The 14,521-nt window shown below is 36.7% G+C and overlaps 1 protein-coding gene across 1 annotated transcript in view; it reads left to right on the top strand.

Annotated features, from left to right (window-relative positions):
* LOC144975078 (protocadherin Fat 4-like) overlaps positions 1-14,521 on the top strand; it is a 181,129-nt gene that overhangs the window by 21,380 nt on the left and 145,228 nt on the right. The window contains exons 7-12 of the mRNA XM_078918777.1: positions 1,498-1,633; positions 3,049-3,238; positions 6,875-6,993; positions 8,127-8,256; positions 9,811-9,919; positions 12,750-12,891. Of these exons, the coding sequence (XP_078774903.1) occupies positions 1,498-1,633; positions 3,049-3,238; positions 6,875-6,993; positions 8,127-8,256; positions 9,811-9,919; positions 12,750-12,891 (826 nt within the window). The remainder of the gene's footprint in view (positions 1-1,497; positions 1,634-3,048; positions 3,239-6,874; positions 6,994-8,126; positions 8,257-9,810; positions 9,920-12,749; positions 12,892-14,521) is intronic.

Below are 14,521 nucleotides of genomic sequence, written 5' to 3'. Positions count from 1 at the left end.
TGTGTTGGTCCGTTATACTTCCGGATGGCAATGTTGTGAACTCCTTGGCCAAGCGCATACTATCTATACCATCAATAGATAGAATGCGCTTGGCCAAGGAGTTCACAACATTGCCATCCGGAAGTATAACGGACCAACACACAAACTCTGTGTAACCATGAACTTTTATAGTCTGGTTAATACAGTTTAGTGAGAACAACTCACAAACGCGGATGGCAAAAACAATAACAAAGGCCTGAGTGACGTCATCTTCGAACTATCTATAGCTAGAATGAAGTTGACGTCATTCAGGTCTTTGTTATTGTTTTTTTTTTTTTTTTTTTGCCATCCACGTTTATGAGTAATTTTCAATAAACTGTATGAACCAGCAGACTGTAAAAGTTCATGGTTACACATATTTTTGTGTGTTGGTCTATTATACTTCCGGATGGCAATGTTGCGAGCTTCTTAGCCAAGCGCATACTATCGTTAAGTTAACGATGACTCCGGACACATACACAAATTTGAAACTTGGGTCCCTTCCTTTTCGACATGATGGAGAATTAATACAGTTTCTCCGACGTGCACTTATTTGCAGGTCTGACGACCCAATTCCTTAAGGGCTCATTGTTGTAAGGGAAACTTATGAGTAATGCTCACTGAACTGTATTAACCCGACTATAAACTTCATGGATACACACCGTTTTGTGTGTTGGTCCGTTATACTTCCGGATGGCAATGTTATGAGCTTCTTAGCCAAGCGCATACTATCTATAGCCTGACACAAGAACGTATAGATAGTATGCAGATGACGTCACTCAGGCCTTTGTTATTGTTTTTGCCATCCGCGTTTGTGAGTTGTTCTCACTAAACTGTATTAACCAGACTATAAAAGTTCATGGTTACACAGAGTTTGTGTGTTGGTCCGTTACACTTCCGGATGGCAATGTTGTGAACTCCTTGGCCAAGCGCATTCTATCTATAGATAGTTCGAAGACGACGTCACTCGGGTCTTTGTTATTGTTTTTTGCCATCCGCGTCACTGAACTGTATTAACCCGTCTATAAACGTTCATGGATACACACAGTTTTGCCTGTTGGTCCGTTATACGTCCGGATGTTATGAGCTTCTAAGCCAAGCACATACTATCTATAAGTTAACGATGACTACGGTTTAACGGACGAACACACAAAACGATGTGTAACTTTGAATGTTTATAGTCTGAGTGAGAATTACTCATAAACGCTGATGGCAAAAAAAAAAAAAAACAATGACAAAGGCCTGAGCGACGGCAACGTTGTACTCTCTTTTGTCTGATTTATAAAATTTAGTAAGAACTGATCATTAAAATGGCTGGCTTAAAAAATAAGAATGAGCTGAGTGACGTCAATTTCGTTCTTTCTAAAACAGTTCAAGATCACACATAGTTTTGCGTGTTGGTACGTTATATTCGGTTGGCCGGTGGGTGTTGTGAGAATTTTGACCAGACGCAAAGCTTCAATGTTTTGATATTTCCAGCATCCATTTAACATCTGGAGCGATTACTGTTGATAATGCCCAGAATTACGAAACTACGAAAACATTGACCCTGAAAGTTGATGTGGCTGATAAAGGTACAACTGCTAGGACTACAACCGCCACCGTCATTCTTACGGTAAGTGATATAAATATATTCTCTCTCTTTCTATCTCCCCCCCCCCCCCCCCCCCTCTCTCTCTCTCTCTCTCTCTCTCTCTCTCTCACACACACACACACACACACACACACACTCTCTCTCTCGCTCTTCTATCCTCCTCCTTCTTCTTCTTCTACTACTACTACTACACTACTACTACTACTACTACTACCTACTACTACTACTGCTCTATCCATATTTGTCTATAACTCATTCTTTGCTCTCTCTCTCTCTCTCTCTCTCTCTCTCTCTCTCTCTCTCTCTCTCTCTCTCTCTCTCTTCCTCTCTCTCTCTCTATCTCTCTTTTTTTTTGTGAAGGTGTCACACAGTCTTACCCTGAAACGTTCTTGCCATAACGATAAATGGTAACGTATGTCCAAGGTTCAGTTGAGGTTTTTATCTGACCAATCGGTGCACTGTCCATCCAGATTGGATTAGGTTGCAAGGTCTGCCAGATCTTGCGGAAATTATTGTGCGATAGTTTAGTCCTATGTTTACGGTAGCAAGCAATTATTAAGATAGAAAGATATTTCCAACCACAATCGGATTAAAAATATATTACAAAAGGTCCCCACAAAATCAGAGCTTGAAATTACTAAACAAGTCTGCTGATTTAATTAAATTTATTATAACTTAATTCCAAAATTAAGAAAATGTCAACATTAAATTAAAATAAAAGGGTTTGATCATAAAAAGTACGCTATGCGGTAACACGTAGGTACAGACAATACCTACAATACACACAAACAAATGTTGTCTTGTTGTTGTCTCAGGTTTGCTGTTCTCTTTCTTGTTGCAGCGTTGGTCTGGCTTCTCGTGAAGAAGATGTATAGTAATAGTATGGATACTTCTACAATCTTGACCGAACACAATACAGCATATATTGAAAACAACCATACTTCTCAAACGTTCTTCACACACAGGACTTATATCACTATTCTTTTGTGTCTGGATAGAGATTTGACCGCACACGTTTCAAGGCACCAAATTATATTATCCCACTTCTTTATGGAGATGCGATATTACGACTTATATCTCTTTTTATTTGTCACAGAACAGGGCAATACAACCGGTCAAAAATTATTTTTTAAAAATAATGGTAGCGATGACAATAGATAGAATGCGCTTGGCCAAGGAGTTCACAACATTGCCATCCGGAAGTATAACGGACCAACACACAAACTCTGTGTAACCATGAACTTTTATAGTCTGGTTAATACAGTTTAGTGAGAACAACTCACAAACGCGGATGGCAAAAACAATAACAAAGGCCTGAGTGACGTCATCTGCATACTATCTATAGCTCTCTCTTTCTCTATTTAAAGGGATGTAACTGCATAAATGTCTACTCTAATGTTGTTTTTTTTTTTTTTTTTTTTTTAAATCTAATCCAGATAAACGGCGTGAATGACGTCGCACCAGTTTGGAGCAGCCTTGTCCCTTCCCCCGATTCCACATCCCCTGATACTTACAACATTAAAGAAGACACTGGCAAAGGGACTTCTTTGTTCAAAGCTGCTGCTACGGATGCTGATGTTGACGTAGGCAACACGCTCACCTATTCCATCAGTGCTACAAAAGAATGTAATTTGTTTTGTTTTTATTCAGATAGCTTCTTGACCTTTTAATTTATTTTCAAGTAGCCGGACACAACCTTCTTGACAAATGACAAATTGCCACTATTTTGAGGACAATAAAGACATTTTATTATCATCATCATTATTATTATTATCACCATCATTATTATTATCACCATCATATTATTATTATTATTATTATTATTATTATTATTATTATTATTATTATTATTATTATTATTATTATTATTATTATTATTATAATTATTATTATTATTATTATTATTATTATTATATACAGGATAACATTCTTTTTCGAGCCAAATCTTTTTGAACTCATGGCCCAACAAAAATAACACCCCGCTAGGCCGTGGTCTTCAAAAGAAAGTGAATATGAAAGTGTAGCCAATTCAATAGTATAACAGTGAGATCATTTGTTACTTTGAACACTATTTTAATACCAGCTCACTTTTTACTTCTTTTGATGATTGTTACCTTGTGTTGTGACGTAATTTTAAACGCAAGTTTCGGGCGATAAGGCTCCATACACGCACGGTTTTGATAGGCGTCCGAACCACGATCAGGCAAACCGGGGTGAAAACGCAATGTGTGTGGCCAAATACCTGGCCGATAAACCTAGGTACGGTCCATCGCTCGCAAAGCCCGCTTTGCTTAATATTTTTCGAGGCGATCGGCGATCGGGGGCGTGGCAGTATAAAAAATTGGACAATTTTTTTCGGATTTTCGTTGTTTTGACGTCAGATTCGTGATCAGCGTCGAATTTACAATAGGTTTGATACCAAGAACTATGTTTTTACTCCAAAAATTGATGAAATTAGAAATAAAATTTAATTAATATTGAGGTTATGTGGCCGACAGAACAGTGCTCCTCCCTGTTTTGTGGTATGACTCTCGCTTCCAGATCGGAAGGTTCAGGTTTCGAGACCCGCTCTGCGTTGCGCAGAGTTGAGTCCTTGGAAAATGCTCTTTACTCACATTTTCTCACCGTACTCAGGTGTAAAATGAGTACATGGCCGTTCGTTGAATTTGTTAGGAAAAAATGTCACATCGCCTGACAGGCGTCATGTCTCGTCTTTCAAGTTTAATATTGCTGTTGCGTTGGGACCCCTTGTAAAGCGCTTTGAGCACGTGGATATTGCGCCAAATAAATGCTGTGTTATTATTTTTTTAAAATAATATTTTTATAAATGTTGCGCCAGGAAGAGGTAGATGGCAAAAGTTTCGTTCTTGATCATCGTAAAATTTATAAAGGATTTCATACAAAATAAAAAATAGTTTTCATAATTTTCAATGTAATGATATAATAATATGCCAGTTCTTTTTTTTTTTTTTCTCCTCCTCACCCGTTGACGCGACATGACGGTCGACCTTGACACAGACATTTGGGCTTGGCAGATGCCAAAAAGCCTTGACTACGTGATGACAGGGGTGGGCATTGTAACCCTGAATTATACTCTACAAACAACGCGCTACCCCCCCCCCCCCAAAAAAAAAGAGCTGTGTGCGTGTGTGTGGTGGCGGTGGTGGTTGGGGGGGGGGGGGGGGGGGGGGGGGTGCGAATGCGAGTAGTCCCGAGGAGTACCCGTTTCACCTGCCACGGGAGCACTGTCGATTTGTTTTATAAATAAATAATAATAATAATAATAATAATAATAATAATAATAATAATAATAATAATAATAATAATAATAATAATAATAATAATAATGATAATAATGATAATATAATAATAATAATAATAATAATAATAATAATAATAATAATATAATAATAATAATAATTAATAATAATAATAATAATAATAATAATAATAATAATAATAATAATAATAATAATAATAATAATAATAATAATATAATAATAATAATATAATAAATAATAATAATGACGATAAATAACAAATCTTTATTGTCCACAAAATGGAAAAATGTCCGTGGTCTACGTTGCTTTTAAACTTAAATCGGATTGCAAATGTATTGATGTTATGCGTATTGGAAAAATACTCACGACATCTCCATCGGGGTATAACATTAACACACAAAACTGCAAACGCGAACGTTCATTGTCTGATTGATATAACTTAGTGATAAGTTAATTATAAAATGCTGTCTAAAAGCAATAACAACGGATTGACTAACGTCAAATTCATTCCTTCTATTGATGCTCTGTGTTAAATTAAAATACTCACAAAGTCCGCCAGCCAGAAATGTCACTCCAGCCCAAAGATCTACATGGAACCTTGAACGTTATAGTCTGATATATTTTAATGAGAACTAATCATAAAAATGGGTGTCTAAAAACAATAACAATGAGATGAGTGACGTCAATTTGGTTCCTTCTATAAATATCCAAGAACTTTACTCACTCCATCCGCTCTCTCCTCCTTCAATACATATGAATCTATTCTCTCATCACTTTTTTGTGCGGCTATGCATGTGATCTTGTGAAATGACACTCGCCTTTGGATCGGACGGTACTGGATTCGAGTCCCGCTCTGAGTGGCGCATAATTGAGTCCTTGGAAAAGGCTCTTTACTCGCATTCTCTCACCTTGTTCACTGTTAAAATGAGTACCTCGCTGTTTACAGCGTCGTCTCTGTCGGGAAACAATTGCAATATCGCTTAACAGTCATGTCTCGTCTAACATGTTTTTATGTTGGCCAAAGACCCTTATAAAGTGATTTGAGCACCTTTATTGAATATAGCGGTATATATAGCGCAAGTAAATTTTTCTCTCTTTCTCTTTCTCTCTCTCCCTCTCTCTCTCTCTCTCTCTCTCTCTCTCTCTCTCTCTCTCTCTCTCTCGACATGTTAGATTATTATAGCTATTGCTACATATGATGCGAATATCTTGGACCGTTATTGATGCTATGAGTTTAGGTAAAATGATCTCAACATCCACCAGTCGGAAATAACGTACCGTCATACAAAACTACGAGTAACCTTGAACGTTAAAAGTCTGATTGATATAATTTAGTGAGAACTAATTACCAAAATGACTGCCTTAATACAATAACAAAGAGTGGAATGATGTCAGTTTCGTTCCTTCAACAGTCTAATTGATATAATTTAGTGAGAAGTAATCACTATTGTGCGCAAGACGAAAGATATAATGATAGACAGTATCTGGGATCGGTTCTGTCGGCCACATAGCCTCACTATTAATTAAAATTTATTTCTAATTTCACGCATTTTTGGAGTAAACACACAGTTCTTAGTATCAAACCTATTGTAAATTTGACGCTGATCACGAATCCGACGTGAAAACAGCGAAAATCCGAAAAAAATTGTCCACTTTTTTATACTGCCACGCCCCCGATCGCCGATCGCCTCAAAAAAATATCTCCCCGTATGTGGGCAAAAATCATCTGCGATAAACGCAGGGATCGGGTCACAGCGATAGGTCATCCGTACCGCTATCAGCGGATGTCGGCGTCTATGGGGGGCTTAAGAAAGGCTTCGCTTCAGTCAGTCAGTTAGCCATTATTCGTGACGTCACACTTGACAAGTTCAGTCTAGACTACAACGACGACGACGGAATCGATTTCCATCACCACCACCTCATCATCATCATCATCATCATCATCATCATCATCATCATCATTCACATCCTATATCCTTAGCTCCCTCCAACTCTGTGGTCACTGGTATTTTCTCTATTGACACGACGACTGGCGAGGTGTACACACAGAAATCTCTCGATGCTGATACTTCTCTTACTGGATACGTCATAACTGTCAAGGTGAGACCGTATTGATAGGCCATTTGAATAGGGATTGTGAAGGAATTGGTGAAATGTGACCCACCGCGTGAATCTGGTGTTATGTCGGTTGATAAAGATGACGATAAGTGAAATTAAAAGGAAAAGGATCAGAATTTTTAAATTATAAAATGCCTGCTATTTTTTTCTCTTCGACAAACTCAACCCTAGTCTGGTATTATCGGCTAGAAAAGTATTTTCGGAGTCTAAATCAACCCGATATGATACTGTTTTCATACTGTCAATTCGATGTGTACACAAATGCAGGACTGACATCCGAACGCAATTACGAGCCTAGTTTAACATTTTTGTAATGGACATATCATTTTGCGTCACTTTTTGAGATGTCCATTATAACTATGAGCACATAACAAAATGGGATTAGTGCACAAATGTACATGCATGTTCAAAGTGTTTGCTTGGCAAAATTATTCGTAAAAAAATATCCTACGAGTTTGAAGTTTGAAGGCGGTTTAACGTTCGTGAAAAGATGCCAAATTGGCAGCCCCGCCACAAGCTTTGGTTTATTTATTTATATATTTATTTATCTGTTTATTTATTTTTTCATTTTTTTTCTCCAAATCGCTAAATTTTACATTATTTAATAAACAAATCAATGCTTATTTTTCCAAATTGATTTACAAATTTCACCTCAAACGGCTACTCCTAACGGACAAGATGAGGCGAAATCTTTAATGAATGAAGACACTTACTCATGGCCTTAGATTTATAATAAACAGTATTAGGCCTATACACCTATGTTCATGGCAGCGGGATAAGAAAATAGAGAAGTATCAAAACTTTTTAATACATTTTTAGGAGGAAAAATGATACCTGGAAAAGTGTGACATTTCTTTCCCCCCAGACTACTTGGCCTATTAATTCTGTCACCTGTTTGGCAGTGTTTGCAAAATAAATCTATCTAGGCTTATTATCGTCTGTCATTCATGGCGAGCAGATGAGAAACGTCCTGGCTACTGTTGTAACTGCTGACTGCTGACTCAGGAGCGCCTTGATATCTCCAGACTTTTGTCGCATCGATCTTTACATTCTTCAAGAGGGTTGAGGTATAATCAGGTAGTGTTTTTAAAACTTATCTTATTATCAAACTCCAGGTGTCAGATGGTAAGGCCAGTCAAGACCAGACCAGGGAGGTAACAATCGCGTTGACAGATGTAAATGACATCTCCCCCACTTGCACCCCGAGTCTTGTCTCCTATGCGGATGTCGACGAAAACGATCTGGGTACGTTTGTTTCATTAATTTAGCTATTATGTTATTTATTCAATTATTCTTTATCTTTCATTTCCTCATAAACGTCTTTCTTTTTTATATATTTACATTTTTAATAAACATTTCCTCATTTGTGCGGATTTGTGAGTGGTCTTAAGTGGCGGTAAATGAGTGTAGATAGGTCCTTGGTTGGAGTCCTGATGTGGAAGGCGCCATAGTATTGGAATAGGCCCTTTACTCACATCTTGCCACTCAAATCTTTTCACTGTACTCAGGAATATAATGAGTGTCTGGCCAAGTAACAGTTTAGTTAAGATAAGTATAAAAATAGCGTATATGATATGCTTCATTTCTCTCTCTCTCTCTCTTTCTCTCTCTCTCTCTCTCTCTCTCTCTCTCTCTCTCTCTCTCTCTCTTTCTCTCGCTGTGGGGGGGGGGGGGGGGGGGGTGGGTGGAAGGTATGCTGGTAGGTGTATCCTGAGACCAAATGTAGACAAAATCAAGTCTGCAAGAACCTACTTAACTAAAAGGTGAATTAAACAATATTTGTCTAAATTGTAGCGTAGCCTGATATTTACTTAACCACTGCATTCTTTTCCATATTTTATAGAATATCTTTACCAAACATAATGTGAAATATATCAAATAAAATGCAACTTCTCCTTTTATGAGATGCAATAAATAGCAGAGGCTGATGTCCGTATTTGTTTTTCATCTACTATTTATCAGAGGCAGTTGAAGGATAACCCTGTATGTCTCATGAAACAATGAGACCCTGAAAATATCATAATGCTGTGGATGGTTTTGCATTGAAATCAAATCATGCAGAGAAATGCACTTAGATAATCATTTCATAATAACAAGAAATGAAGTGAGTATGAAAGTGCCAGAAGACAACAGAGAATAAAAACTTCGCGGCGGCGATGGGGGCTCGAACCCACGACCTTACTTGGCTTCCGTCTGGGTCGTGGATAGCTCATACAGTAGAGTCACAATCTCCCCGACCAGGCGGAGTTGTACCAGTAAGGTCGCAGGTTCGAGTCCCCATCGCCGCTGTGAAGTTTTTATTCTCTGTTGTCTTCTGGCACTTTCCTACTCACTTCATTTCTTGTTATTATGAACATAAGTGCCTGCTCCATTCACTTTTCTGAATTATAATCATTTTACAAAAACAAAAACAAAGCAAAATATAGATACCTTCCCCATTTCTTCAAAAATTCAACCAAGTGATAGATAGTTCAGCATGTATCACCACAGCAACTTATTTCATCATTCATTTTCTATAAATACATTTAAGTACAGCTTTTCTTCCCATGAATAATATGAGAACTGAATAATCTTACACATAACATTATAGGCATCACAGATACTCAATCTTTCAAACTTGTTATTTGCATAAAAATGAACTCTTGGATATAATATGAATGACTTGTATCATTGGTAGTTGTGTGTGTCAATTGAATTGTTACAATATTTGTAGCCATAGACGAGAGATAAAGTGGGAAAAAAAGGTATTTTATACTGAAATATTTTATGATTTGATTAATTTTTTTACACAATTATCAGCAAGTGGAAATGGTGGCTCGCTCATTACCTTGACATGTTCTGATGGAGACAAGACCAGCCCTAATAAAGACATAGAATACAACTTTGTCACAGCACAAAGTGACTTTAGGCAAGTTAATTTACTTTATCAATCATCTATTTTCATTGGGTTTGGTTTGAAAAATATATGTATAAAGGTTATGTTGTTTATCATATGAGATTCTTGAACTCCTGTGTATGGAACTGTGAACAAGTTCCCATTGCTACTGCTTGACTTTGGGAGCTCACATTGGGACCTAGTTCATAATTTCAAACATAAGAATAAGAGAATACTTTTTTATACCCCTCCAATGATCTCACATATATATTTTGTTAAAAATCAAAAGGCATTCTTTTTTACAATGATTGGATCTTGAATTTAATGATCGACTTAATTTGACTTAAACTTAAAACTGTTCGCTGGCACTGTCGACTGACTTTGCAATGGCCTTCATTATTTCTGTGCAGAGGAATCTTCATTTCTGTTTGTTTTGATGCCATGTCTCTGCTGTTGTTGAGGTGTATAGTTGATGTTCAGTGGAGGTTGATGTTTGGCAATCTTTGGAGGATATCGTTTTGTGCGGCTATGCGGTCTTTTGCTATGACACTCGCTTTTGGATCGAGCCTCGCTCGGCACCTAGTTGAATTTGTGGAAAAGGCTCTTTACTCACATTCTCTCACCGTACGCAGGTATAAAATGAGTACCTGGCCCTTAAGAGCGTCGTCTGTCCGAAAAATTGTATTATCACCTAACAGGCATCATGTCACATCCTACATGTTAAGTGTTACTGTTGGTCAGGGACCCCTGTAAAGTGCTTTGAGCATGTTTAGTAGATATTGCGCTACATAAAAGCTCAAGTGTTTAGGTGTTACTGGCAATGAGGTTTAAGGGCATCCTTTCTGTTTGAGTCCTAAATTGGTGAAGTAGAATGACATTTCAGAATTATTTAATTACTAGACATTAAGAATTATTATTGTGGCCAAGGTATCCTTATGCGTCACTATCTATTGATTTCTATGTCAGACAAATATCTCTTGAACTCCTACATATTTTGACAATTATTGGTTCTTGAATTAATGATTAGACATTAAGAAATATTATTGTGATCAAGATATCCTTATTCATCACTGTGAAGAACCAAACGAAGGCTGCCATTTTGGGATTTTATCTGATTCCTTTATTGACCAAGGGACATAACTGTAACAATAAAAACACAGTAAAACATAGATTATGTACCATTACAATCACTATCTATTGATTTCCATGCCAGACAAATATTTATAGAACTCCTTTATATTTTTTTACAATGTAAAATGGAGATGCCTGATAATATTTTTGGTATTATGCTGCAGTAAAATCAGATTTTTCCAAAAATGAAAATGACAGGGGTATAATAATGGTTATTCCTGTAATTCTCAATGATTTTTCCTGTTTTGTTTTTGTTTTTGACTGCTTCAAATAGATTGAGTGATTTGATTCGATGATGGTATTATGTCGGAATTGTTTATATGCTAAAAATTGAATTTTATAAAGTACAAACCCTGGGTTGAATTGTAAGCATAATTTTAGTGAGGGCAATAGATATGACTTACTTGACTCATCGCCTTTCGTATCCTAATCGCCCGTTTGGACCGCCTCATCTGCTTCTATGATTTGCTGTATAAAGTCTATCCACTTTTCACAGTCTTCTGTCAAATTTCTTAGGGACGTAAGGTTTTCCTTTGTAATTTCAGTTTATATAGTTTCTTTAAAAGTAAAAGATAAAAACTAAAAATTAACAAGGTCATTTTTACCAAACACATACAAATACAGCTGTTTCCCTCGAACAATACGTGAATGGAACAAACTACCACATGACATAATAAATATCACAGACCCAACATAATTTCAATGTGTTTTCCACATATACAAAAACACTGGGAGGATTGAATGATTTGAGTGACAGGATTAGTGTGGTGTGATAGGTAACATTTATGTGTATAAGATTTGCAGTGATGGGCACAGTGTACTTTTTGCATCTTATGGTCTTGAACTTGAACTTGAACCACAAAATCACTTTTTATCTACTTTTTAACTCAGAGGTACTGGGTTTGATCATAGCCGTCATTGAGTTAAACCTGGCAGTGACATAAAAAATAGGTCACAGTGTAAGGTGACAATTATCTAAAGACACTGATAACAGAGTTGTCGTCAATAGTGCTGAAGGAGACAAATCATCCTATTGGTTGTAGTATTGAATACAACTTACTATTCATTTTCCTTTTGTGGTCATTACCTTGTATTGTGATGTAATTTTTTGGTCATTGTCAGAGAAAGACTTTATGAAGGCTACAGTTTGATACATCGATTGAACTGTGTGGCATGATTGAGTCACTTCCTCTTGACTCATGGAGCACTGCTTTTATCGCAACCCAGATTGCCTGGGGAGTCGGCTTTCAAATATGCTGTCACATTTTTTTATCATTCAGAGGAAACTGCAATTTCTTGTTATTTATTTAGTGGTTTAAAAAGGAAAATACTTGTCTTGTTTGTCATATAGAACAACACCCTGAGTGTTTTGAAACTTCTAATTGTCTCAGGTGATTCTAAGGTGTCCATTGGATTGCTTGAGAGTGTTTACTCATTTTCTATCTGATGTGATTTAGCAAGTTTTGAAGTTCACCTCCACGATTAGTGTCACTTTTCAAGTAATGAATTTCCAATTTATTCAGGAACATTATTGCTGTAGTCATCTAAAAGATATGGCTACCCAATCACTGCTGGGTAGACAGTGCTGGGGAGGTCGGAATAAACATCTCAACATCATCCAAGTTCAATCCCAGCCCTTTGCTTGTGAAGTGAGTCCTATACCAACTGAGTTATTTTAATCCCCACATTGACTTCCAAGACTTAATATTTTATATTTTCATTTGCTTTTCAGTATTAATTCAGGAACTGGAGAAATAACCATCACAAAGGAACAAAACTATGAGGCAACTCAGTCTTTAGAGTTGAAAGTTAATGTGGCTGACAAGGGAGCTGGAGCATCAGCTCTTACTTCTACTGCAACGGTTATCCTCACTGTAAGTTGAAATCTATCTTGGTCCTATTTCATTCCAATCACTTGAACAAATTCAATGAGTATTTACATAGGGACCAGTCGCTTAATAACAGTATTACAAGCTATTGGGATACCTCATACACTCATCTTGACAAAGAGCAATACCCAATATATTGAACAAAGAGGTACCAAAGTAGATGAGTATTTACATATTGATCAGTCAACTGAAAACAGTATTATGAGCTATTGGGATCCTTCATACACCCACCATGTCAAAGAGCAATACCCAATATATTGAATGAAGGCAAATCGAAGTAGGTGAGTATTTACATAGGTGACCTATCATTTAAAAACAGTATTATAAGCTATTGGAATCCCTCATATACCCGCCATTTCAAAGAGCAATACCCAATATATTGAACAAAGAGGTACCAAATTACCATATCTGCCTACTTTTACGGATCGTCCGTAATTGTTACGGAAATTAGGTTACAATTTCGGACATACGGAAATGGAAGAAATATTACAGATATTGATTTCACAGAAATTTGGTTGTGGTGTTGGAGAAAATTTTTTTTTTTCCTTTTAAGTTCCTGCAGTTATCAAAGAAAGAAAATAAATGTTCTCTTTAAAGTTATAAACTGTTCAGTTCATGCTCATGATAGCTTAGTCGATTGCCAACTCGTAATGGTGGAGGTCAACAACATTTATTTTACGTATAGAAAGGTTGTAGGTACGCAGTATTTTTTTTTCTTTTTTTGTTGTCATTGTCATTGTTGTTGTTGTTGTTGTTAATTGTTGGAGTATTACTAAAATTGTACCATTTATTACGGATGAATTTTTGTGTTGGCTACTGATTTTGAAATGTTCAAGTAGACTGTCATCTGCATTTTTTGCGGCCGCAAATGGCAATTTGCGGCCACAAATATCAGGGCGATCCGCAAATTTTGGCAAATTTCCCAAAATTGGCAAATCGTGGCAAATTTTGTGAAAATTGGCAAATCGCGTGGCAAATTTTGGGGAAAAAAAAAAAGAAGCGAAAACAAAATAACGAAAAAAAAGTGCGAAACTTGAGAAATGTTGCAGCTTTGCCTGGGCCCAAACCAAGGGAAGCTACTCTCTACGGATAATGATTCTTTAAAGTCTTTGTAACAACGCTATTGTGTAAATTAATAAATGTAGCCTCCTTAAATGTAATAAATTGTCTTTTATATATTTTTTTCTGTTCCGCGTGTTAATTTTTACTGAAACGCTTAGTTCTCCTCGGCAAATTTTTTGGCAAATTTTGGTCTTTTTGGCAAATTTCTTGGCAAATTTGGGGGGTTTTTTGGGCAAATTTTAGGTCCCAATTTGGCAAAAAATGCAGATGACAGAGTAGACAGGTATGAATTACATCATTGAAATTACTTCCATTCCTATTATTCATGAACAATAACTTTGTATTTAATAACAATTTCTTGTGACCATACAACTTTCTCTTAAGACCATCAAAAATCTTGCAACAATTTGATCTGCTAGGATGAAACTAGCCTTTGGACTTAGTAGATGTCCCTGGTTTGTATCTCACTGTGGGTGACCCAAAGTTGAGTCCTTGAAAAAGGCCCTTTGCTGACATTCTCACCACACTCATGCTCATGTGTGAAATGGTTTCT

The sequence above is a fragment of the Berghia stephanieae genome, chromosome 6, assembly GCF_034508935.2.
Source record: "Berghia stephanieae isolate SIO BIC M18660-M18661 chromosome 6, UCSD_Bste_1.3, whole genome shotgun sequence".
Classification (NCBI taxonomy): Eukaryota; Metazoa; Mollusca; class Gastropoda; order Nudibranchia; family Aeolidiidae; genus Berghia; species Berghia stephanieae.
The sequence above is the reverse complement of the archived record's forward strand: the minus strand, read 5'-3'. Positions and strand labels throughout refer to the sequence as shown.